This window comes from Pseudonaja textilis, chromosome 1 (assembly GCF_049901715.1).
Source record: "Pseudonaja textilis isolate UNSWEBS1 chromosome 1, rPseTex1.2, whole genome shotgun sequence".
Taxonomy (NCBI): domain Eukaryota; kingdom Metazoa; phylum Chordata; class Lepidosauria; order Squamata; family Elapidae; genus Pseudonaja; species Pseudonaja textilis.
The window spans coordinates 283,414,522-283,441,990 of NC_141990.1; the positions used below are offsets into that span (position 1 = coordinate 283,414,522).

Below are 27,469 nucleotides of genomic sequence, written 5' to 3' on the forward strand. Positions count from 1 at the left end.
AGTGCCCAGGGATTCATCATCTCTAGGCAAGCAGACCTGGTTATAAAAGTGTCACCCATCAAGCCAGAGAGTCTTATCCACTTTTCCTTGCTTGTAAGGGGAAAAAATCCTGGCAGATTTGCTTCCCACTGCTAATGAGGAACCCGCAGGAGGAAGATTCATCACCCTACGGAGCACCTGCAAATATATAAAAAGCATATTATCAAGAAAACAGTAAATGGTTTGGTGGCTATGAGGAAGTAAGCCATGGTATATATTTCCTAAAGTAACGTGGAATTGTTTTGCAAAGGACGAGAACTGTTCTTGTCCTCTTATGTTTAACGGTCAACTTAATATTTAGGCAATATCTTTGTTTGCATCTGGATTGCAAGAAAATCCACTGAAGCTTATTTGAAAACCAGCTCATTAGAATGACAGATTGTTTACAGAACTTTATTTTCCTGTCCATCATTTTACCTTGGTGGTGTTCAACTGAGCAACAATTGCAGTTATATGGAAAAGCTGCTTATGTTCACATCAGTTCCCCCTGCATTAATCAAGGATTCTTCTATTTCATTGCTAAGGAATCACAGAACAAGCAACAGATTTAGCCAAATGTTTGCACTGAAATTATTGTTTAGAAAGGAGCAGGATACCTTTTCTGGGCTCAGTTGAACTCGCTCTCTTTCATACACACACATGCCCCCAAAAAGCTCTTTTATCTAATGCTGGATATCACGATTCTTATTTCAGGGAAAGACACTTTGCATATGCTTTTGTGACTTTCTGTTCATTACTTCAGCCTTCCAGAGTTAAAGCTCAATATTAAAAAAAAATCCAGCTCATCATAATTGCTGGTGAATATATTGCCATTTAATCTGTGAGACCTTTCTTTGTCTACTGTCTGTTGTCTAGGTAAGTTTCCAAAGGTTTGGGGAAGAGACAGGTCTAATCAGATCAATTTTAGTTGGGATAAGTGAGGCTCAGAAAATGTCGTCCAGTGAGTTTGTCGCATAAATTTATATCTGACTGTGTTAATTCACACACATTACCCTACATAGCCTGTCATTGAAAAGCTTCATAACTATAAGGGTTCCCAGCTACAGGGTGAATTGGGCAGCATCTGGATAAGTTGGCAGGGAAAACAGTGGACCAAAACATAACATGTGCAAAATAGTCTACATGCTAACATCCATGTCAAAAGATTGGTAACAGAATATGGCTTTTGTCACCAGTAATCCTTATAACCAAACCATTACTCTGTATGGATTTCTTTTGTTGTGCATTGTAATGGGAATTATTGGGAATGTTCCTAATTTCTAGGATGCTACCGCAAGCCCACCGTACTATGGTACTAAGCTATGTTGGCTGGAGAATTCTGAGAGTTGAAGTCCACAAGTTTTAAAGTTGCCAAGTTGGGGGACCCCTGGTTTAGGAAATGTGTTTTAGTTGAATGTTATGCCGTTGTACAGCTTGCAAATGGAAGAATCACAGAATAACAGAGTTGGAAGGGACCTTTGGAGATATTCTAGTCCAATCCTTGCTCAAGTAGGAGACCTGTACCAGCAGTCCCCAACCTTTCTGTCTTGAGGGACCAGCAAGGGAGGAGGGGAGGGTTCTGTATGAGCAGCAGAGCACACAATTTCATCTGTGCAAGCAGTGAGCACACCTGCCACTTGTGTGGCCTGATTCTGAATGAGCCACTGCCCAGAATAGGGCTGCAGCCTGGGGGTTGGGGACTATACCATTCCAGATAAATAGCTGTCCAATCTCTTCTTGAAAACCTCCATTGATAGAGCACACACAACTTAGCTGTTCCACTGATTAATTGTTCTTGCTGTCAAGAAATTTCTCCTTATTTCTAGGGTTGAATCTCTCCTTGATAAGGCACTCTCTGCCTAACTATTTCTTTTTTATTTTGACTCAAGAAGTTACTTGAATGAGTAATAAAATGTCTAAAATTAACAAACTTTGGTCCAGTTGGCATGATTTTAACTTTTTTAGGTTTCAATCTGTTACTTCTTGTCCTGCACTCAGGTGCTTTGTAAAATAGGTTGACCCACTCCTCTCTGTGACTGCTCCTCAAATATTGAACAACTGGTGAGAGGGGTTGCGATGTCCCCAGACCCCTGCCCGGATCTCCTCTATCTTCCGTTACCTCTCCGAGGTAACGACAACCCCCAAATCCAATTGGATCGGGGGTACTCCAGCGGTGAGCGCAGCAGGGACCCGCAGAGCCGCGGATTCCTGCCACCGCCGAAGCCTTGCAACCGGAAGTTCCCGGTATGTCAAACTAGACCAGAGGTGGGCAACTATGGCCCCTTTATGACTTGTGGACTTCAACTCCCAAAATTCCTGAGCTAGCATGGCTTGCTCAGGAATTCTGGGAGTTGAAGTCCATAATTCATAAAAGGGCCATAGTTGCCCACCCCTGAACTAGACATACTCCGTTCCTGCAACCATTTATCGTATGTTTTTGCCTCCAGTCCCTTAAATCATCTTTGTTGCTCTTCTCTGTACTCTTTCTAGAGTCTCAGCATCTTTTTTGTATCATCTTTTTTGTATCATGCCACATATCCACAACTTGCAACTTCCTGCCAGTTTCTTCATTGACCTTGGTTGTCAGAAGCCAGCTGTGAAGTTTGTAAATGACAATCAATGAAGTTTATAAATGACAATCACATGACTAAAGTATGCTGTAGCCATCAGAATGTATGCCAGTTGCCAAGTGCCTGAATCACAATCATCTGACTGCAAGGATGCTGTGACAGCCACAACTTCGAAGACTGGGTCAAAATTCTCCTTATTCAGTGCCGTTGCAACTTTAAATACTCGCTGAACAAGTGGTTGGTAAATGAGAACTACTTGTACATTATTTTTATCTATCTGTTTTTTTTATCTATCCTCTCCAAAGTTATAATTCAAAGTACAAACAAATATTAAATATGCAAAGCACACCAGACAAACTAGGGACCCAATTTCAGCAAGTAATGCAATTTAACTTGCGTCTTCAACGGCAGGAGGGTAGGAGATAACCTCATTCCTGGATATAAGGTGTTCCAAAGGGAGGGGAGGCATTGAAAAGATCTGTCATGTGTCCCATCCCTTATGGAGCTAGTGGAGTGATGGGACCTCTGGCCATAGCTTCCCATCACAGATTTCAAACAGGTAGAGTCTTCTTTCATCAAAATTGCTCAAATCATATATGCAAACATTATTTCCTTTTGTTGTTTGTCCCTGATAATCAATGGAGAAGCTCAGAACCTCACATCTTGTGGGTTTGGATCTGTTCTGAATTGGCTGAATCTGAAGAGAACTGAGAATTTTTGTAGTATCTAAGACAAATATGATCCATTCATACCACTGGTGATAATTGCTTTCCTCTATTTCTTATTGAGAGAGAAGATCTGCTCATTTTCTTGCAAATAAAATTATCTGTGAAATTTTGCTCCTGAGAAATTCCTAACTTTCTTGAATGTGCTTTTATATGACTTTTCACATAATTTTATATTTATTAGAAAGGAACCATATATATTACATTTCTTGGTCTTTTTGACAGCTTCAATTTCTGACTGGATAGGAGTAATGAAAAGAAGGATTTCATTAGTTCTGGCTTCTGATTGGCAAAATATTACAAATGCATCCTTTTTTTTTAAACTAAATCAAAATGTTTGTCTTCCTAATCAAATATAAATTTCTAAAAAAGCAGATGTTCCTGGGGCCTGACCTTTACCAAAGCTCTTTTTCATTTCTTCTTTTTTTCATGGAAATCCAGGAGATTCAATACATCTGAGCACTGAAAAAATAATCAGTTAAACATTCTTGTTGACTGCTTGCCAGAACTATAAAGTTGTTACATTTTTTTAAAAAAAACTTTAATTCAGAATTATGACCTAATTAAATAAATCTATCTAGACCCATCATTTAATAGAGGGGGGGGGGGAGATCCATTTCTTCTACATGAAAAATAATAAAATCAATTTAGATAAATATAAGTGCTTCCAAACATCTGCTATTCAAAGTACATAACTCACATTGACACCAAAGGTTGGTTTGTGTTTTGACTGGAAGCGTTTGATATTATTTTTGTCTGCAAAGGAAAGAGTTGTGTAGCATCCAAGTGGTGAGATATTTGCCCTTTAGGCAATCATGGTGGATTTGGGACAAGAAGACGACTGTTTTTTTAAAAAAAAAAATCACAGTGAAAAATACTTGCTTTCCTTTAGGAATCTTTGAGGTATGAATTATCTTAATGTGCAGATCTTCCAAAAGAAAATAAAGAGTAGCAGAAGAGAATAATAAAAAGTAGTTTAAATCTGTTAGACTCTCTTTTGTTGGGCACAGAATTGTAGTCTGTCATGTCTGTTGACTCTCAGTTTGGATGGAAAGACATTTTAAAAATAAATCAACACCATTTAAGAACCACGGTCTGCTTGAGATACAGTATTCAATGCATTCAATACATCTCCACAGCATTACTCCCGCATCATTGTTAATTAGCTTCATTAATTTCTCTTGCTAATGGCATGGGTTCCTTTCCAAACCACTCTGGTTTCAGTGGGATTTACTGCCATGTTGAAAAGATAGTTCATGCGATCCCGTTAAAATAACTGTTAGAAGCAGGTTATACAGCCCTTTCCCACGAAAGGCTGCATATCCAGAAGGGCTGCCAATGGCAAAATGGTGTGAGCAGCATAGAAAATTCTATGCACAAAACACAGGACCTACAAGATGAAGAAAGAAGGGAGTGATTGACCCATATGCATATAGAACTATAAGTATCGCATCTTAATTATTTGAAATTCTGGGATTTTTTTCCCAGTTTGATCAATATCAATATTAAGGTGCTTAAATTGCATATATTTTGGATTTTAATATTTAATTTTCGCAATGCCTAATTGAAATTTATTTTCTTGTAATTTAAAATAATTGTTTCCTGTCCTGTTTTCTGGAAGAATTCTCAGGAGTTCTATTCCATCTTCTACATGAACTGTCCCTTTAGTCTTCCCAACACATTAAACCCAATATATCCAACTATTCCTTTCCTGTTTTTCCTCCCAGTATTCTTATTAACTTGATTCTCTCTTTTGGAGAATTCCCTTGATTCTCTCCCTTATACCATATTTTCAATGCAGCATGAGCAATGCAGAATACAGAAGAATAATGACACCTTGATCATGACAGTATTTGTTTCTGGTAATGCAACCTAGGATTGCATTTGCTTTGTTTTTTTGCTTATTTTTGTTTTGTTTTGTGCGGGTAGGGGTTGATTTTTTGGGTGTGTGTGTGTATAGTTACCTCCCATAGTTGGTTTGCATTCAGCTTGCGATCTACCAAAATACTTGCCCTTTAGAAATGCTTGGAAGGCATGGAAATACCAATAACAAATAAAACAATTTTTTTTATGTATTGCTGCCTTATATGATCTCCACATTCTTTACTTCATATCTTTGATTTTTTCAACCCAAATGTAGCGCGTATTTCAAATTCATTCTGCTAATTTCGGCTCAGTATCCCAGCATGTTGAGATCCTCCTAAATCTTGGTATCATCCTATAATAATAGTACTATCTCTGTATCATCAACAAATTTGAAAATAATCTTTTCTAAGTCTTTCTTCTAGACATTCATAAATATGTTGAAGAACACAGTACACAGAATGGAATCCAGTATGCCTCTTGATTCCTATAACTATTGACATATATTTGTTTTATTTTATTTTATTCACAATCTGGGTGGTTAATAATAATTAAAATATTCACTGAGTAAAATTTTTCAACCAGCTCTGTACACATCTAAGGATAGCATGGTCTAGTTTGTATTTTGTTATCTTTCCCAGTGGTATCTCGCTGTAGTTTTATAATTTTAAGCAAAGTAGTCAGAACAAGGTTGTGTTGGCATAAGAATGTAACAACAAAGCTTTGCTAGTGGGCACACAGTTTTACCTTTACTATCCCGCCCCTGACTAGTGCATCTGCTAAACCAATTACCCATAGTATGTGGTCTAAATACAGGACATGTGATTGATTCTGGTTATAACTACCCCCCAAAAATAACCAACTACATATATACAGTAATTCTAAGTACTGTTCATCTTGGGTGAAATGTTTACTATAAATAGACCACAGTAAAAAGAAGAAGCTACCAATTCTGTTTGCATTATAACGGGGAGGCAGGGACTGTCTAAATAATCTATGTTCTGTTTCTTGGGCAACCTATGATAACTTTTTAGTGAATTACATCCCGGACAATGCTTAGAGTGACATGTATAGCAGCTATTTGTAGAGTTATATAAAACCTTTCAAAGAGAATATTCATTAGGAAGAGAGTGGAATGAAGTTGCACACATGTACATAAAACTGGGTGCAGTTTACAACGGTGAGTGCAGTTGTTCAGGGTTGAACAATGAAGTTTTTGGTGCTCTCTAAACTTGCTTGCAGAAGTTTAATTACCTAGGTAGGTAACAGCATTAGTGCTAGTGAATGGATGGGTGTGGGTCACTCCCTGTTTATATTCAGTACAATAGCCTGCCTTGTCAGTATTGTGGGAGTATGGTTCTCTCCTTGGTAATTCCTTGATTAGGGTATTGTTTACTTCTTGATTGTTTGTCTGGTGTTAATCTCTGCTTATCTAGGGGTTAGTTGCTGGAGAGAATGTGTTCTGATCTTTTTGTTTCCTTCTTAGGTTTTTATTCTCTCTTTTGAATGGTGTAAATGTAGTTTATCTCTATATATCTAGTGATGCTGATTGTCTGAATGCCAAACTTCCAGAAAATCTTTAGTAGTTTTTGGTTTTAGCTTGGTCACAGTTTCCCAGCTAAAAATATGGTTGAGTCAGACCACGTGTTGTGAAATTGAGAAGTTTCATTGTGTCTTCTAACTGTCTTCATTGTGTCTTCTTGGTATTCATGGATGTATTCTGCTAGCATTCTGCTTTTCTGTCTTAGTAGCTGTTTATACCACCACCAGATCTGCAGAGCAGAGGATCAGACAGTCATCAGGGGCTCCCAGATGACAATTTTAACCCCACCCTATATCCTGACTTTGTAGCTGATATTGCTAAATTTGTAATTGGGTGCATCTCCTTCCTTCCTTCCTTCCTTCCTTCCTTCCTTCCTTCCTTCCTTACTTACTTACTTACTTACTTACTTACTTACTTACTTATACATGTCAAGCCAGCTCCTTCATTCACAATCCAATCATTGATGATTACATAGCAATCTGATTATGCAGTTTGAATTAGAAGCAAACAGGCAACCAATGCAGTTCCCACATTATTGGTGTTCTGCAACAATTCTGGGCTGCTGAATTTTGTACTACTGTTGTTATAATTTCTTGGGGACCTTCCAGATAGTCCAATGTAGAGTATTTCTTCTACTTTGGAAACTGTAACAACTGGTGCATCAGCCAAAAAGATGCACTTGGGCCACAGTTATCACCTGCTGTTCTAGCAGGAGTTGAGAGTCCTCAGGCTATTCACCAGTTCTTTCTGAAAGATCCTATCATTATTTTCATTCAGTAGGTTACCCAGAAATTTGATTTCATTTAGATGGCTGAATATATCCAATTTCTTAGCCTTCTTCTTGACTGTTTAATTTCTTGGTGCAAACTCATTATAGTTCCACCTTAAATGGCATGAGACAGTTTGTATAATGCCTAGAATCTGTTCAGTATTTCAATATGCTGCGCATAATAGTATGTCTTCTCATTTTTTACATTTTACAATAGATATATTTTCAATGCATATACTGATATTGTAAAGTATGTCTCCCTTCTATCATAGATAAAAAATTACCTCATTAATTTACATGTCATTTTTTTAAACATTTTGCACTATGGTAAACATTACGCTACAATTACAATACAATAAATCCTTCCTTGATTACAAAACTGTCCAGCAAGAGAATGACCAATAATCATTTGAAATCTGATTTCAGTGCAATATTCTTTAGAATGAATGAGTGTATATCTGTATGAGTATGTACACACACATATACACGCCGTTTCCTTTACTTAATGGGATTCTTTCCTCGTTGCAGTGCAAACGGCTGGAGCAGGAGCTTCATCATATGAAAGAGCAGAACCAGACTTCTGCAAACAACCCTAGACATCTGACTGCTAAAAACAATCAAGAACGTGCTCTGAAGGTAAATCTCCATTCCTTCTAGCAGGCAAATTAAGGTTGTAAGCCCTGGGTGCCAGCTTTCTCTGCTGCATAGATCAGTTGTGTACATTTCAGCAGAAGTGAGCTGTGCTGTTTGCCAACAACCTCTTCTTTAAACACAGATACAGCACCCTTCTGTTATGGTATTATTTTGTTCTCTCTCTCTCTCTTTCTCTCTCTCTGTCCCTCTCTCCCTCTCTCTCAATGTGAACGCAAGTGTGAACGCAAGAAGACAAAGCAATATTTTTTTCAAATTTTGACCAGCTATCTTGTCCTACCGAACATTAAATTGATACAAATTCTTTATAGCAAGCAGAATTGCAGATCTGCTATATTTGGAGAGAAACCCCTCTTTGTCTGTCTGGTAGTGACTGTGTTCTTAAAAAGTGTCTTATCTGCTTTCCACGCCCCAAATATTATATGATGTATTAAGAAAATTATTTACCTATTGTATTAATAACCACATTGTTGATACTGATGTTTGCAAACAGGCAGTTAATGATTTCCTCTTCCGAGTCCCAGATTAAAAACAACTCTTATTGTAAAAGATAAAAGGGAGTAAGAGATGTATCTTACTTCCTCATTAATACTCTCAAGGAAGTTGGTAAAAACCTTCAATTTTAGGATGGAGTTTCTAAATAGAGCTTTCAGTTTGGAATTTTAAAATATTCTTATTCCCAGTTTTTAATTTACATTGTAGAGGAAGTTGGTGTGTGCTTTTTTTTTTTTTGCTAGTTTGTAGTTAACCTTGGAAATCCTTAGGAGGAAAAGCAGGACCTAAAGATTTTCAGAACTTTTTCAGTGCCAATATTTTACATTTTGTTTTTAAAAGACCGAAAGAGGGAATTCTTAATTCATCTTAACAAGTTTAAAGAAAACAAAACAAGAAGAGAGAAATCATTCTCAATAGGCCTATAATTTTTACTCAGTTCCTATCTATATCTACTGTTTAACTTTGTTTTCAATAGACTAGCATACTTGACTTAGGTTTTAGAAGTAAATATAATGTTACCTCTGTTTTATTTTTGAAATATGAAATAGGTGTCTCTATTAATAAACGGATTGTACCAACTCATAAAGCTGAGCTTATTCTTCTGACTTACTCTTAAGAGTTGAGCCCAGGCAACTTTTATGAGGCAACAGAGATAAATCTGCTGTCTGCTTGGTTGTCATGGGAGTGTTCAAAAACCTCTTAGATGAAAGGAAAATTTAGGCAGCTGTCAAATAAAATGTACTGTAGCTTATCACCAACTGTTTCATGTGTTTGTAGCATTAATTCTTTCATTATCAAAATCACAGCTCACTTTTTTAACGTTATAAAACTGTATTTGTTACATTGATCTAGCCTTTTTCCATGTTGCTACATTTAGATATTTTAAACCTATGGTGGCATGGGTATCAATAAAACTTATCCAATTCTGGGGTTTTTTCATTTAAAACTTTAATTTAACTCTATATATTAATATGTTTGAATTTATAGTCATTTAACAATGTGGGCAAATGTTTTTTCTACAACTTAAAAGATAAAATATTTGAAGCTACAACTTGAAAAATAATGTATTTCATTAGTGCTAAAACATTTTGTAATAAATGTGGCAACTTGCAGTCTGGCTAAACTAAAATAATTAACATCATACTGTTGATCTCTGTAGTATTTCTTCCATGTACAAGATTTATAGTTCTTTGAAAGACATCATGTTCATTTTTCCAGCAATGGTAGGTATATGCAAGTCTAATAAGTATGTTTATAATTATTACAGTACAGACTGGGTTAGGATTTTAAAATTCTCACTGTAATTTTTAACATAATATAAATAAGTTGAACATTATTTACAATAGGAACAAACAGATTTTGCTTACATTGATTGCTCAAACTATTTTTTCTTCTGAAAACCATGTGTTTCTGGCACACATTTTACCCAATAGACTAGACTATTAAACCAAGTGGTCTTTTTTTCACTTTCAAGAGGAGAAAACCTATGCAGCCATCCACAGTAGGATTATGACTCAGCTGATACTTGCGTGGTGCTTTCTTTTGATGAATAGTACTATTTATTCATTTGAATTATTAATTCTAACTGTATGTCTAAATGTCTGTTTCACTTAAGATTGAAAGTACAGTAGTTACTGTTTAGCTTCTTACTGAATGGACCTTGTGGTCAAGGAAAGGATTTTATCAAGAAAAATGTATTTCTGAAACCAAAACAGATTGTATAAAAGAGTGGCATTAATCTTAGCAAATCATTACGCCTGAAGAGAGGAAATACAATACAAAGCATTAATTTCTTTATCCATAAAGACAAGAAAATTATGTATCATAGAAAGGTTCTAGTATTGTTCCTAATTACCTTTGGTTGTATGTTTAAAAAAACATGTATCTAATTTAAATCTATAGACAATCAGAGCAACAGAACTCGAAATATATATTGGTATCCCATTTTTTATCATTTATTCCAAAATAATATTTTTTCCTTTTGGAGGGGCTCATGATGACCAAAAGATAGTATGTCAGTTAAGTGAAGATAAGCTGAGGCTGTAACTAGCAAAATTTGGAAAGTCTAGTTGCTTTATAAGATCAGTATGTTACCTATCATAGCCTTATTTGGTCAGATTCCTTTCTGATTCTTATTTAACTATCTCTAATTACATAGCTACCCATCTCACAAAGCAACTACATGTTATAATTACAACTTATGATTCATAGCTAGCTTAGTAATTGACAATATTAGCTGGGCATTACAATACCATACATCTGGAGGGTACAAATATGTCAGCACTGATAGGGAATTCTGGGGCTTGTAGTCCCTATGCAACCGAGGATTTATTGTAATTACAGGGACTGGGGTAACAGAATAATAGAGAGGATTCAAAGATATTGCTAAATATGCAAGGGGAAAAAGGAGGGGAAATCTGCTCATTTCAGGCAGATACTGGTGAAGTATAAATGGTTTAAGACACAGGTGTCAAACTCGCCATGTCACGTTGCCGTTACTTGATGTATCGTGACATTTTTCCCCTTTGCGGAACTGGGTGGGCCTGGTCTGCATGTGACACATCCGGCCTGTGGGCTGCCAGTTTTACATGCCTGGTGTAGGATAACCCTAGAGAAATTTTCTTGGTTTTAGTGGAAAATACAGTGAAAACACTGCCCTTCATGTGCTACAGAACTAAAAAAAAATTCCTGTTGGATAATAGTTAGGAAATACTGAGAAATGACTGAAATAAAATAGCAATTAATTTAATTTTTTTATTTACCTCAAGCGCATAATAATACATTGTTGCTTGTCCTGTACAAAAATGATGTTAAGTGATTTCCGAAACTCTTTGCCCCAAAGGTAAGACATAGGAAGCTCTAAATAACAAAGGTCTTTTTCTGACCGATCTCTGACCTTCTTATCTGAAATACCATTCCAAGTTAATAGAATCTACTTTCAGTCTCCAGTAGACACCGAGGAGACATAGGTGGGGCAAGTTTTATATAAATATTTCTAAGGTATGTCTTTTTTTAAAAAAAATGGCACCTGAGCCCCTCTACCTGATAAAGTTCAGCTCTTGTGTGTTGTATGCTTTGAAATTTGTAAATGTCATGAATGAGGGAATTTTTTTTCTAGGCAGGGTGGGACAGTAAAAGGGGAGGCCTTAATGTATTCCCAAGACTTCAAACTGTCCTTGACACAGCAGATATCACATATTTGAAATTTACCAGATCTCCTTTCATTGCATATCACCAAACCAACTTCTAATTCGTGCAACCCTAATTCATCCGCCAAATTCTGAAAGCAAAATTAGTTAGGCAAACCCTACCCTGTGGCTCTCCATGAATAGGTTTCACTTATACGCTATCATAATTATATAATTTAAGGTTTTTTATCAGAATTTGCAACTGTTTTCCACTGGGAAGCTGGAAAAACTATTAGAGTACAAATGGAACAAGAGTGAGCTGTATAAAGTAAATAACTTGCTACAAAATAAAGTTGGTTTTGTAAATTAAAACCTTTATGGATTTTAACAGAAATGATATTCATAATGCTCATAGATGTTTATGCTTAGATATAATTTGACTTTTAAAACCTTAAACAGGTGGTATCAAGTTGCTTGACCTCACCATGTAGTGTGTTCTTTGTTACGGCAGATTAATTTAAATGACTTTCCTGCTTGTTGACTTATGGTCCTGTTTATGAATAATGGGAAGCTATTTTTTTTCTATATGTGACAAGGTCCAGCCAATGTTTTTACTTTGAAATTAGCTACCATATTTTTGCTACTAAACTCATGAATCTGTGGTTTATTAAACTATGATTAAAAGGGAAAAATGATCACAATATTGTTTTAAGTTTTAAGAAATTCTCACTAATCAATGGGCTGGAATTGTACTAAACCTAAGCAGTAATGTGGTTTGTTTGCTTTTGAATTACCATAAGGCATGGAACTATCCATTCTAGCTTAATAGTAAGATTCAGGTCACAGCCGAACAAACCATAATTCTCCAAATTCAGACATTATAGATAAAACAGTTAATTTTAATGCTTTTGGCTCATCATCTAGCATACTAGAGAAAAAATATGAAATAAAGAAACGTAAGTGTCAGACGTTACTAAATCATGGATATCACCACAAATAGTCCTAGAACAACTGACTTTTAATCAAAGTCCCTCAAATTATAACAGCTTTTTCGAAGTGTGTGTGTGTGTGTGTGTGTGTGTGTGTAGGTTTTGTCAAAATGATAAACATATTGTTGTGATATTACAGTGCAAGTCACTTTCCTTATCGAGAAGGCATGCAATGCCAAGATGCACATACAAAAGAGGTGAGCTTTGCTTTGTGGTATCACGTTCCCAATTTGTCTTTTGCCTTCCCCCATGACTATCCATGGATGCAGAAGTAACAAGAGGATGAGTAATGAAAGAAGGCAAGTCCTGTGTTGCCTGTAAATGTAGAAACTTCAGGTATAGTTCAAATATACACTGCAAGTATTTTCTAAGATGTTAACGTTCTAGTAAGAGTGCTGTAATTCAAATTAGGATGCAGTTTATAAGGGCTCCTGTGATGTTAAAAATTGGTGGTAAGTAGAAGTTCATCAACCACAGCTTTCCAATCACAGCGCTGCAGTTGGGGATTTTAAATTGTTGAATAACGGAAATATTGGCCCAAAATATTTTTTCCCTTCTCCACCTCTTTATGCTGAGCAATCTCAAACATCTTGCTGCAAGAGTGAAAGTCCAGGGAATTTTCTTTCATTTATTCTTCATTTGCCTAAGTGGCAGGGCTGAATCTGACAAATTCAAATTTGAACACGGATGTATAGCAGGAAGGGGTAAAGGTAGTCTTAATTTAATGACCATTCTTCCCACAAGTTACGGTGGTGGTGAGTGAATGGTACTTGAAGTTCTAGCCATCCCATCATCCCTGTGGTCACTTGGTCACAGTCTGGGTGCTTGGCAACTGGTTGTCAAAACAACTGCAGTGTCTTGCATAAATAAAGGAGAAGTCCACTGGATGCTCTGGTAAACCACATGCACCCTCCCCTGCCCGGCAACAGCCGCTCATGCAACCCCTGCCCTGGCAGCAGCCACCCCCAGACCCACCATGTTTACAACACACCTTGTACCACATCTTCCCTGACTGTGACTTGCTTAATGACCTCCATGCTTAGCAATGGCAAGTGCTGGGATTGCCATCACTAATCGATGACAATTGTACTTTACTATAGCGTCACTTAGCAACAGAAATTCTGATCCCAATTACTACCACTAACCAAAGAGCATTTGTAATAGTTTTAATTGTAGACTTTATATAGCATGTTATGGCATAGATGAAGTAAATATTTGCACAAATGTGATTTGGTTTGTATGGGTGTTGTCATCAGTTACATCTGAAGGATGTACAGTTGGAAAAAGCTAAAGTAGCCATTTTTTGAAATTTTAAAAACAAAGAATGTTATTTTCTGTCACACATTTATTTTATTCTAGCCAAAATACTTTCCTAAACTAATTTTTGGGAATATCATCACAGTGTAATAAGACAGAACCAGCTAAAGCAATAAGGCCCTGTTGGCTTGATTTCCAGTCTGGCACAATTTGTTAAAACAACTGGTCACTTTAACCTGTTCATGTAGATCTCCATCGGAGGCCACATCTAGGAGTGTATTGTCCATATCTGATGAGTTTTTCCATTACATCCAAAATCATTCTATGTCCATATGACAAAAAATACCAGACAGTGACAAAATCAGTTGGGTTTTATTGTCAGTAGCTTTGAACTGTGTTGAAACTATTAACAAATAAATACTGCTGGCAATTGCTATTTGTATCAACATAATTGCTCTGTTGGACTGCTAAGTGTTGGCAGCCAAGTGAGAGTCCATTCCAGAATTATTTGCTTCAATATAATTCTTGGTATTTGAAGCTATTTCTAGGCATTTCCAGAATCATTTCCCCACCTAGCCATTGCATTAACATGCCTAACAGTGATCCTGTTCCCTTGATATACCTTCATATTCTTCATAATCCATAAGTGAGATAGGTTTTTGTTGCCTTCAGCTATATGAATATCAAAGTAGCCTGTTTCTCCCTTATTCTTAATTGTTTAAGTGAGAGTCTTAAGACATAAAATCTCTTAGGGTTTGTGCTCCATTACTGCAGGTGATTTCAATGATTTCAGAGACAATAGGGAAGGAACAGAAAGGCCACTGGGCACCTAGTATAAACTATAGATCTCTTCAGATTGCAGATTTTTTTCACAGGGATTAAGCACAATACCAAATATGACTACTTCCAGGCAAGACAAGTAGAATGCAGACCCATTGTGTGGGAGATATTAAAACAGAGCAAATACTTGGAAATCTCAGCAGAGACTATATTAGGATGTGTCATCCTTGCAGAACCTGATCGTTCAGTCCTTGAGTGTGCTTGATTTTATTGTACTTATACAGAAATGAATTATTCAATAGGCAATAAGCTCAGAGACGTTCTTTCCTCTTATCCTTATAAGAGGAAAGAGTTCAATTTCAGTGCTTTGAATATTCTCCTAATAGTTGCATTTTCAACTTTTACCCTTCATTAGGCAAAAAAATGCAAATGAAAAAAGCACGTAGAACATTCACCTGAAAGGTAAACTAATATAGCTCAGTTTAGGAGTAGAATTAACTGAACAAACACCACTTTTCTAAAAGCTGTTGTCCATCAAGACACTTTCATTTGATCCTAGTCAGTTAGCCATGCAAAACCAAAACGACAATTAAGAAAATTCCAATTCACAAAGCACCTACGTTTAGATTTCTAAGTAGATTGATAGCACAAGTAGGTCCATGTCTGCTCAAAAATAAAGCTCCATGGGTCCCAGTGGGATTTATTTCCATCTATGAAATACATGGACATGTATTATTGAAGCCTTATTCCACTGGTAATAAAAAAAAATAGAAATTGAAGAATCTTTGCAAATCAACTGTAAATTGAATATAACATTTTAAAAAGTTTTGACCTTTAAAATGAAATATAGGCACATCTGTGTATACTCGTACCAGTTCATATATATAGATACAAATATGAATATATGTGCACAGATGTGTGTCTGCACGTATGTGTGCATAGCCAGAACCAATTCACAAAGCAAAATTGGGAGAGAGAAAAACAAAACTAGTTTATGCATAACACAAATATATATACACAAATGGTAAGATGTGTTCTTTGGTAAAAAGTGTATATTGTACTTCCTTATTAAGAAAATTACAATTTCCCAAACCCCTTTTATACAACATATATTGTCTTCCTTTTATGACTGAGAAATAGAGATTAGAAGCCCAGGGCATACTTTGTATGCAGGAATCCAAATTTCAATCCAGTGAATTTAGGCCTTCCAAATGTTACTAAACTACAATTCCTTCTACCCGCCCAGCCACCAAAATCAGTGGTGAGTTATATTTAAAGTAGTAGTTCAGTACTATCTAGAGCAGCGGTTGCCAACCGGTGGGCTGCGGCCCACTGGTGGACCATGAGAAAATTTTGGTGGGCCGCAGAGAAATCTCACCCCCAGAGCACCCCCCCAAAGGAATTAATCCAGGCTGCGCAGAAACACAAGGCTGTGCAGCCCACATGGCCTGCAGGAACCCTCCCCGCCCACTCACTCCTTACCTGGCAAACTTGCCTGCTAAATTGCTATTTTTCCTTTTTCTGACCATCATCTGTTCTGCTGTGCCGGGAGATTTAGATTAGCTAGGAAGCAGGAAATGGTTGGATTTCTTGCTTTCTAGCTAGTCTTTAGACCTTCGGCTCTGCTTTTAAGCACAGCTGAACCTCCCTTAGAATTGAAGGTTCTATTATTCAGTGCAGACTCACGGCAAGCAAATTTGAGAGACTGAGCTAGCTGATGGCAGATAGATAGATCACTGGATGATTCTGTGAGCAACTCAATCTGCCTGCCTGCTTTGCCTGGTTTTGGGTAAAAGTTACTCTTTTTTAAATAAAAAAATCAATATTTACATACATGGTGTGTTGTGAGTTAATTTTGTGAGTTTGCTTGCAAGCAAATTTTATGTGACAGACTGAAGTAGCCAATAGCAGATAATTTCTGAATGAATCTGTGATTCTGTGAGTAACTCAATCTGCCTGCCTGCTTTGATTTTGGGTAAAAGTTGCTCTTTTTTATAAAAAAGTTTTATAAAAAAATTCAATATTTATATAAATATTTATAATATTTACATACAAGCCATGCCCAGCCAGTCACATGACCACCAAGCCATACCCACAAATTAGGCCACACCCACAGAACCGGTTAGTGGTACCTGGGATTTAAAATTATGAGTTTGGTGGTCCCTGAGGTCCAAAAGGTTGGTGACCCCGATCTTGAGGGCCACAAGTTTACAACCCTGAACTAAAGTCCCTTAGAATTTAAATATGATTTCGATATGATTACCAGCTTAGGCTGCTCAAATATCAGAATATGAAAACCAATGACTGTAAGCATCAAGTGCAGAGGTGGTATTCAGCAGGTTCTGACCAGTTCTGGAGAATTGGTAGCGGAAATTTTGAGTAGTTCAGAGAACCGGCAAATATCACCTCTGACTGGAGATTTTACAGTAACCTTACCCTGCCACGCCTACCAAGCCATGCCCACAGAACGGGCAGTAAAAAAATTGAATCCCACCACTGATCAAGTGGCTGTTTTTTCTAGAAATGGGAGTGAAATACATTGTCACCCAAATATAAAAGTGATCATATTTTGGTGTGTTGCCTGGATTTTATTCTTTTGTTACAGTATTAAACAGATATTGAATTTTATAATTAATACGGTGCGTGGTCTCTCTTGAAATCCCCTTAATTACAGATTGACTCCAAGGATTAGTCAGCATGGATTTTAATTTTAACTGAAACAAAAAAGGAAAAAAGAAAGCTCCTTAAAAATTATTCTGGCAGATCAATTGTCAAAACACAAAACAATTTAAACATCTTTTGACATGTGAGCTTGTCAGATTCAAAACACTAAAACAAAGTTAAGTGAACCTTTAAACCTAAATTGTGTCATGTTGTTTTCCAAATGTTTTATTAACTATGACCTTGTAGAGGAATGTCTAGCTCTCTCAAAGTTTTGTTTTTTCAGTTTTTCTTCAGAAAAATAGATCACACTCTTGCTGAGTTTTGTTTATATTCAAAGGAAAATGACATCAGCTTTCATGTTTTGAAAAAACTTGCCCAGTAGAATTTACATGGTAATAATAGCAGAAGCAGCTTAGATCACACTGTTCCAACTTCCTATATACATAGATATAAAATACAAAATGGTATCTTGGCCCTAGTTTAGCAGATGTAATTCCAAGATTTTTTTTTTCACAAAGTAGCGTAGGGCTATGAAATGTAGATTGGTAGATCTATAAACGGACATCCAGAAAAACATGCTAAAAATAGATATTAAAAAAAGAGATGGAAGGCTCAGAGAGTACAAGTCCAGTTGTTAACTAATAAATGAAGAAAATCAAAGGTCTAAAATTAAAAATTCTAGAAAAAATATAATAAGTACAATTGGATTATTACAGCACAGAATCTCAGAACTTCAGGACTATTCAGATTAACCTTTTGTTGTTACTCCAAGCCAATATTAAGCCATTTTGATAGAATATGAGCTGGGTCGAGAAGTTTATTCTGAACTGAGTTTATTCTGTTGAAGCAGATATGTAAGTTTCTTTTCATGTACGGCTACTTATAGATCAGGCCACCAGTATTCCTACACATTTGTGGCTGTGAACAGGCTTTTCAGAAAGTCAGGAAACTCTCTTGAGCTGCACAGACTGTCACTGGGACTGTAAGAAAAAGGCAATCATCCCAAACTAAGCAAGGCAAATCCAGTGGTGTGAAACTGGTGGCCCATGAGCCAGAGGCATCATGTGTAGGCCACATCCACCCCAGCTCCTTGAAGGAGGAAACATTGCTATATGTCATGTGATGGCAACTTGATGTCACAAGTTTGACACCTGTGAATTAGACAATTTTAGTTTGGAGAAATATTTTCTCCACACTTTGTTTCTCTTTGATAAGTCAGATTGTTCCTGGAATAATTATCCTTAACCATCCAGAGAAGTACCATTAAAATTAAGAAAGGAGATGCACATCTGGAAAGCTTCTGCTTTACTTATATTACATATTTTAAATTAGTTTCTGGCGCTTTCAGCCCATTAAAATAATACAATAATGAGAAAATAAAAACTTAATTCTAAACTTTTTATGCAAATAAGCTAAAATCCATGATCACAGATAGACTTTCTTTAATATGAAAGGAACTAATTAGCATCTATTGGAATTGGAAATAAATTAGGGAATCTCACTGATCTTACTTTTGTGGTGTCAATGCAAACATTTTAGTTCTCCTTTACATACTTGCTCTTATAGATCTATTAGGGTTCCACATAATTTTATAGCAAAATGAACACTGTTTTGGTATTTGAACATCCCAGATATTTTACCCACCACAACATCTTGTGATGTTTACAAGAGGAAAGAATCCAGCCCGTACAACTGTGTGTTCATAGGCTTCTGTAGCCAGGGTCCTGCATGAACACAACCGCCTCCAGGGAAGTTGATGACATTTGAGGAATTTTGGCAAGAGACAGAATATAAGTAGAGCTTTAAATAAACTTTTTAATGAATTGGGCTAAGGTTTTTCCTACCTAACTTTGCAAATTTAATTGCATTGTTGACTTATCTATTGTGTCTTTTAATATTTATATTCAAATCTTGTTATAAAGTAAGAGCAACTAGTGATGGTTTTGGCACATCTCTTAACCATTTTAGAGCAGCACTCTTCATGCTTAGCCAAAAGGTGCATGAATAAGTTCAAATATATCTGTAATTTCCTCTTTGTATTGAAGTTTGGATTCTATCTCAATTAGTTTATTGACAGGTTGCTTTCAATTCCAGATAGCCCAAAGAGAGAAGCAGGAAAGTTATTTTCATCTTACTTCTGTGATATGTAAAGATAATTTTGAATTTTCTTTTTTGTATTCTATCGTTTAAATCGACTCCATTGAGGGCCGCCTCAGGGTTGTGTTTGACCTCAGGGGTCTGGGGGGGCATGGCCAGGATGGATATGGCCAGCTCGAAGTCACATGTGTTGTGGGCACCTGTGGTGGCCCGGGCAGGACTGTGGGGATCCATTGCCTCCAGCAGAGGAATTTCTCGATGCTTCCTTGCCTTGTGATCAAATGTACTTTTGCTTGTAGTTTGTTTTGCTAGCACTCTGCCAGCAAAAACAGAGCTCAGGAGGGGCACATGTGACCTGCCCAGGTTCTGTTTGTGGCTGTGACGGCCTCCTATAACCCTCTGCCAGCTAAAATGGAGGTCGGGGGCACGCACAGCCCTCCCAAGCTCTGTTTTCGCTGGCAGAGGCACCGCGTGCCAGTCCTTCACTGTTTCCAGGACGGCCAGGTTTAAGCACCCAGGTTTGACACCTCTGGTTTAAATGATGCTATTCAATTTTGAGTCTGCAGATTTGTTGTGCAATCTCTTTAACCAAATCATTAATGAAAATATTGAAAATCAATGGTCCTAGGATCAAATCCTATGGCATAGTAATAGCACTTAGACTTATATACTGCTTCACAGTGCTTTACAGCCCTCTCAAAGTGGTTTACAGAATCAGCATATTGCCCCCAACAACCTGGGTCCTCGTTCTATCAACCTATGAAGGATGGAAGGCTGAGTCAACCTTGAATAGATTAGGATCAAAGGAATTGAACTCCTAGCAGGAAACAGAATTAGCTTGCAATACTGCATTTTAACCATTGTGCCACCATGGCTTCTATGGCATCCCACTAGCTATTTCCTTCCAGTTCGATGAGGAGCCATTGATGAGCATTCTTTGAGTATGATTTTTGCATTTTTGACCAATTTATCCCATATTTAAGTAGTTTATATCCTAATCAGAATGCCACAGAGTATTATTGAGATACTCTGAGATACTCTTTTGATTGCTTATTGTACCCTATGACTATCATTAAATGTTGTACCTTATGATTCTTGACTCTTGCCAAATGTATCTTTTCTTTTTTGTATACTGAGAGCATTTGCACCAAGACAAATTTCTTGTGTGTCCAATCACACTTGGCCAATAAAGAATTCTATTCTATTCTATTCTATTCTATTCTATTCTATTCTATTCTATTCTATTCTATTCTATTCTATTCTATTCTATTCTATACTTTGTTAAAAGATAAAAGGTACCATATCCATAGAATTTTCACAAACTTATAAGGAAATTACTGAATCAAAAAATGAAAAACGTCTGGCAATATTGTTCAAAGTCAGTAGGTATTTCCTTAGTTTGTTTCTGTCAAGCTCAGGCCAGAAGTCTGCTTCTTCGATACTTTTCACACACTGCCTGGTAGAACCTAGACCTTTCTTTCACCACCAGAATATAAGTTGAACAGCTCTGCCTTTTTTCTTACTTATCTGTTTGAGTACAACAAAATTATGAGAAACCATTTCTTTCTCTGCACACTCATCTTTGTCATCTATCAATTGGCAGACTTAAATCTAGGAAGCCTTCTCTGGCACTCACTCAACAGCTGTCTAACATCTTTGACATCAACACACAATGAAAGCCAAATGGACTGCAGAATGCCCAGTTACAGGCAGTTACGTAGATGACCCTACACAAAAGGTGTCAGTTTTGACCTTCCTCGCCAGCTTTGGTCAACTCTGAATAGGATCTGTACCTAACATGGTGTCTGCCAGGACTCATTGTTTAAATGAGGTCTTGTCTGTACCCCTTAGTGTGACTGTGGTGCTCCTGGACAAAATATCCATCACATTGTGTCCTAATGTCCATCAACAGCTTATACTAGTCCAATGTCTGATTTTTTTCAACATAGATCACCATGTCCTTGAATGGCTGGGTGGACTGGACCTTAACATTTGAACCACTATAAGTCCATGTATTTGTCATATGCTAAATAAATAAATAAACCCTTTTGCTATCTTCTTTAAGCATCACTTATCCATACTTTCTGCTCAGGTGAATCAATCTTGCAGAGTTGGCATGCTTTAGGTTGATCTGATTAAACAATCTCATTTATTGGGACTCTAAACGTGCCCCCTTTCTGTAGCAATTTTTGCCCTCTGGAATGAGATTTGTCTTTTGAATGGACCCCACTGTGAAACTTCTGTGGTTTAAAGTAGATATGAAGAACTAACTCAGGAGTCTTCAAACTTGACAGCTTTAAGACTTATGGACTTCAAATCCCAGAATTCCTCCTCCAGTCATGTTAGGTCAGGAATTCTGGGAGTTGAAGTCCACAAGTCTTAAACTTGCCAAGTTTGAAGACCCTTGATCTACCTCTTCACCCAGGCCTTTAGTGAGAGAGAATGAGATCACTGACTTCCTTCCATCTGATCTTTTACACTTGCCATCTTTCACCTTATATTGGTTTTATTGTAATTTCTTTGTTTGTTGGGAGCCACCCAGAGCTGTTGGAAATTGGGCAGCATACAAGTTCAATAAATTATTATGATTGCTAGCACAGTCAGCCAGATGTTTAAACTGGATTTGACATTTTTATCCATTTATCGAATCCTTTTCAAGGATCTGGGATAGATAGATGTTGATGTTTGATGGTGTAATGGGTATCATCACAGGATGTAAGCTGTTCTGAATAAAACTGCCTTTTGCAATTGACTGCTGGTTTTTGTTAGTGTTGATTATATTCAAGTATATTATTATTATAGCTGTTGCTGTCTGTAGGATCTTTTTGCTTTCATCAAAATAACTGAGCAGCATTGCTCCATCACACTGTAAGCTCTAACGTGTTTGTACATGACAGCAATGTCACAACACACAAAGAAAAAGAATGAGGACTGCATCAGTGGCCCCCTGCTTTTATCTTTCTGCTCCATAATCCCTTTCCCTGGATGTCACTGGATATTGTCTCTTTTCTTTTTATCATGAATATATTTTCATAAGGCCACCTAGAGTCATTTAGGTGAGATGGGTGGTGGAGAAATATGATAGATAAATAAAATGCTTAAATAAGCACTTCATTCTGTTCACATTTTTTAATGTTAATAAATGTTTCATTCTGAGCATCAACGGTCCAGGTTGACCCAAGTTATAAATGACTAGGAGATCAGAGTTCATGAAAAAAAAAAAAAAAGAAGTGACCCCATTGGGGACAAGGAATTAGTTAGCTAGTTTCCCGGATTGTGGCCTCTCTGTTTACCACATTAGTGCTTTCCAAGAAATTTATCTGCCAAATAAAGTAATTAGTAAAAAAAAAAATCATGACTAATTTTAACTTGGCTACATCTGAAAAGAAAGTTAGAAAAGGAACTATTTGCAAGAGATTTCCTAGACAATACTTTAAGCTCAGAGTTATTTTGAAGTGTTGAAAGGTGAAACATTTGACATTTTCTTGTTAAGCTCTCCTTTTAAAAAGAGAGGGCGGGAAAGAGGCATAGCTACAGTCGAGGAAGGGTGTTTGTGCTTGTCCATGACAGCGGCTCCAGTTTTAAAACACCTGTGTTTACTTTCCAGCTTTTCTCAATCTGCTGGAAGTGGCCAAAGAATGACATAGACAAACCTGCACCATGGCTGAAGTTGCCATCCAAAAGAAAGAGCAAGCGAGAGACAGATAGCAGGCCTTTAATGTAGCTAATCATTAATAATCCTTTTGACCCTAGTTCAAAAACTGTGAGCCTTTACAGCATGTCTTTATATTATATGCTACCCTCAAGGGTAAAGTACCTATAGAATCATTCCTGAAAAGGAAAATTAGAGTTGAAATATTTTAATCATCTTTTTAAAATATACAGGTCAGCACTTCTAATGTATCTCTTTTATGCCTTTAAACAAGGTGTGCGTGTGTGTGTAAAATCTTCCAGTTGAGTTTGCTTTCAAAACTGAAATACTGTAACCATTATGTAGGAGTTTCTCACAGATTTTATTTTTAGTCTAAAATCCGTAATAGTGTCAGGGTTGACAGATTCTAAATGTTTTACTTCTTGGCTTTATCATAAATACTGTTATTTATTTGAAAAAGTGTATATAGAATTCCTTACTTTTGCTTTGCAAAGCTGATCAGATCCTTTTTTTCTTTTAACCTCACATTACCAAATTATGTTAAAATCAAGGTTTTAGTTTAATTTAAGTCATACCGATGTAGAGCTTATTTTTGAGTAGGCATGAGTAGAATTACATAATGTGCCTTTATTCTTACACATGTTACCTTCTGATGTTTTTTAAACACATTAGAAACCTACATATTGGGATCTTATAAGAAGTTTCAATATATTGATGTCGAGGCAATCCAGGAATATCAAATCTTGGTATGCATTTAAAGATTAAACTGACTAAATACTAGAAAATGGCAATCTTTTTAATTTCGTCAGAAAAAGGATGGATGACTATGCATGTACGTTTGAACTCTGCTGTTGAATATACACTTTGTTATTGTCCTATATGTTGCCAGATTTAGAGATTACCTAGGAGTCACAATCAAGTAATTATTAAAACATCATCATATGCCATTGTACCTGTTTAATTCATCTAAGAAAGCAAGACAATATTTTTATCCAAGGAAGAAAATGATCAAGTTAGAAGATTTCATTAAAGGTAGTTTTACAAAAACATTATCTACAGGGATACATGAAAATGAAAGAATATGTACTCTCAAAACCAAAATTAAGGTGATATCAGGAAGTATTGGTCAAGTTTTTTGGTTCACTGAGGCAAAAACTAACATTTTAATAGGACAAATAATTAGGATCAGAAAGAATGATAGATTTCAAATTATCTGGAAATCCTAGGGAAATCTAGAAATATTCAGAGATCCACAAACTAGGGCCTTTTGCAAAAGACATATCTTTAGAATTAAAGAGTTCTAAGTCCATGAGCTAGTTTTGACTGCTACAACTAAGTTCATCATCCTTTTCGTATTTTCTCCACATTTTGCCACATTGTTGAGTACTTCCTAATCACCTACAAAGAACTGAAAAAGATTCAGCATTACATTCAATCCAATTCTGATCTAACAAATACTAACTGAATTCAATGCAGCCCCCAGAAAAGTGGTGTTCCATGGGCTGAATAGCTAACAACATTTACAACCTGTGTAGCTGCATTCTGTACCAGGTGGCATTTCTGAATACTTTTCAAGGACAGCTCCATGTAGAGCATGTTACAGTAGCCCAGATGGGAAGTCATGAATGACATTGAACAAAGTTTCTTGATTCAAGAACGGGTGTAACTGGTGCCCAGTCCAAAGGTGTACTCTTAGCCACATCTACTACGCGCTATTCTAGCAGGAGAAGACCGTTCTAGATTGCGCGCCAGATTCATCTAAGGCAGCATCACCCCATGGAAAAACCTTGGTACTGGAAGGCCCAAGCACACAAAGCCATATCTTTCTTGGTTAAGCCAAAGCCCATTGTACCCCATCCAAGTCCCTACAACCTCCAAAGATTAAGGTAGAATTTTCTGAACTTGATCCTAATTAGTAAGTCATATTATTTGGATGATGGCACAAGTATGTATTGTCTTTTGCCCTCCTTCATTTGCTACATTTGCTTTGCTTATTTTCCAGCCATGCATAATCCCCTTTTCTGTCAAAGGGAAGATGGTTTTTGTTAACACCCTGCCAATCAGTAAAGACAATCTGACTGTTCATTTTTGCATTAATGTGAGAACCAGAAACTTGATAAAAAAAATATCTTCCATATATATTAATCAGCAAGGCCCCAGAGCACACACAGGTTAAGTTCCCACTTGGTAGATGTTCTTCATTTTCTACATGCCGTGAATTAAAAGCAGACTTCTGTACCTGTTTCTTTACTGTCTGGCAGGAAACAGTTTTACTCCAATAATGTGGTAGGGTTATTACTCTAATAAGGAGATAAGGAGCAGCTGCTCACTTGAGCAAATTGAAGGGCTCGAGATATAGATATGTAAAATAGGCTATATCTTGAAACTGTTGATTGTTAAACAGTCATTGGACTTAGAAATCAACTGTAGCAAATGTAGAAAAGTGTGGCAAACAAATATTTCTATCTTGATCATAAAATCTTAATCATTAAATAAGATATCCATTTTGTGAAACATCTGTTGTGTTGAAAGTTCCCTTGGAGACAAAGAAAAAGACCAGAAGTAAGAACATAACATTCAGAAAAAGAATTGGAAAACATTTTACACTGATTTTTTATAATAAAAAACAAACAAACCCCAATACTTGGTAGTTTTACAGTTTTGCATTCATCATTAAAGAAGTGTTTCTGTGTGAAGATTTCAAAGGAATAACTTTTCATAAAGCTCTGAAATGACTTCAAATAAATTTTAGCTGATCCATTTTTAATTTTATATATTTTAATCAATTGGTTTAAAAATAATCCTGTAGTAAAGGGAAAAAAAACACTTCCCAAACCCTTTAAATCCCATTTTAGTTGCCAGTTGTAACCCATGAAATCAATGAAATACAAGTTTTCATTCCTTTTTTAATGTTTACAGGTATTGAAATCATACCCTTAACCTCTTTTTCCTATCCTTACTGAAGCTTATGATTCATCCTGACTTATGGTTTCAGTGCCTGCAGCAACAGGTTTTTAAACCTTCATATCTCATCTACATAGATTTCGTTACAAATCACAAATAGCCACTCTGAAGAAAAAAGGTCTTGAATAACCATGCTGAGGATAATATTGCAAAACTCACTTGTGACCTTAGCACAATTGCTCTAAAATATATTCCCAAATAAATTCATGCAAAATTCAAAATCTCATAATAATTATTGGCAATTCTTAATAGCAGCTCAATCACATGCATTTTTTTTAAAAGGACAGTTTTCTGTACACTGTTTTAATATTCAGACTATACTAGATCTCTGCCCCAGCTCTTGTCTACTTAGCAGTTTGAAAGCATGCAAATGCGAGTAGATAAATAGGTACCACTTCAGTGTCACTCTGTGACATTACATTGGCCACAGGACCATGGAAATGTCTTCAGACACCCTTGGCTCAATGGCCTTAAAACAGAGATGAGCACCGCCCCCTAGAGTCAGCAATGACTAGCGGAGTAAAATCCGCAGGGACCCATTTACTAGATTTATGACTTCTGGTAATTATAATAAAAATATATGAAATGTTTTAATAATAAGCTCCATATTGAATTAAAATGAACAAATGTTACTTTAAAGTGCAAGATGTACATTTATTTATGAAACTGAGATGTTCTTTAATACATTTGTATTAAAGCAGATTTTGACCATTAAGATTAATTCTGTAGAAATATTCCACAGTATATCCTTTGCAAAAATGTAAGGTATTAAATAAAGGGAAATGGCTTGATCACTTATTCAAAAGAGAGTTCATTATAGCATGTTATTGAATGCAGTTGAGAAAGAAACATAAATAATTACCTTTAGCTTTACTTCAGAATTTATTTTGAAATGTCTTTTCAGAAGGAGGTTGAAATTACCTTATAAGAAGATAGGTTTGTAATATTAATGCTATATTCATCAGAAATTTAAATTAAACAATTAATTCTATTTTATCTCCTATAAGTTTTTTCCATTCATTTTTTCTGTTAATATCAAGTTTTGGTAAATCCCAGCTCAAATCAGAGATAGGTGCTTAATGGGCTTTTTTAATAATGAAGTAAATATTGTGAGTAACTTAGTTTGAGCTCTGATTCTACCTATTTAAAAAGGAAAAGGAAAAATCATATGAATAAAATCAAAATGCATTCTTTGTACTGTGTTAGTTACTACTCTTCAACTTAATATTAAGTAGTATGAACATGATACCAGAATCAGTTAAACATTTAGTTATTTTATCAAAGAGAAAAATAGATTCCTTTGG

At 36.3% G+C, this 27,469-nt stretch overlaps 1 protein-coding gene across 4 annotated transcripts in view; it reads left to right on the plus strand.

The window, feature by feature from the left end:
• MIPOL1 (mirror-image polydactyly 1) overlaps positions 1 to 27,469 on the plus strand; it is a 190,581-nt gene that overhangs the window by 100,678 nt on the left and 62,434 nt on the right. For all 4 annotated transcript variants that reach the window (XM_026711259.2, XM_087921916.1, XM_087921915.1 and 1 more), the window contains one exon: positions 8,017 to 8,124. In XM_026711259.2, coding sequence (XP_026567044.1) covers positions 8,017 to 8,124 — 108 coding nt within the window. The remainder of the gene's footprint in view (positions 1 to 8,016; positions 8,125 to 27,469) is intronic.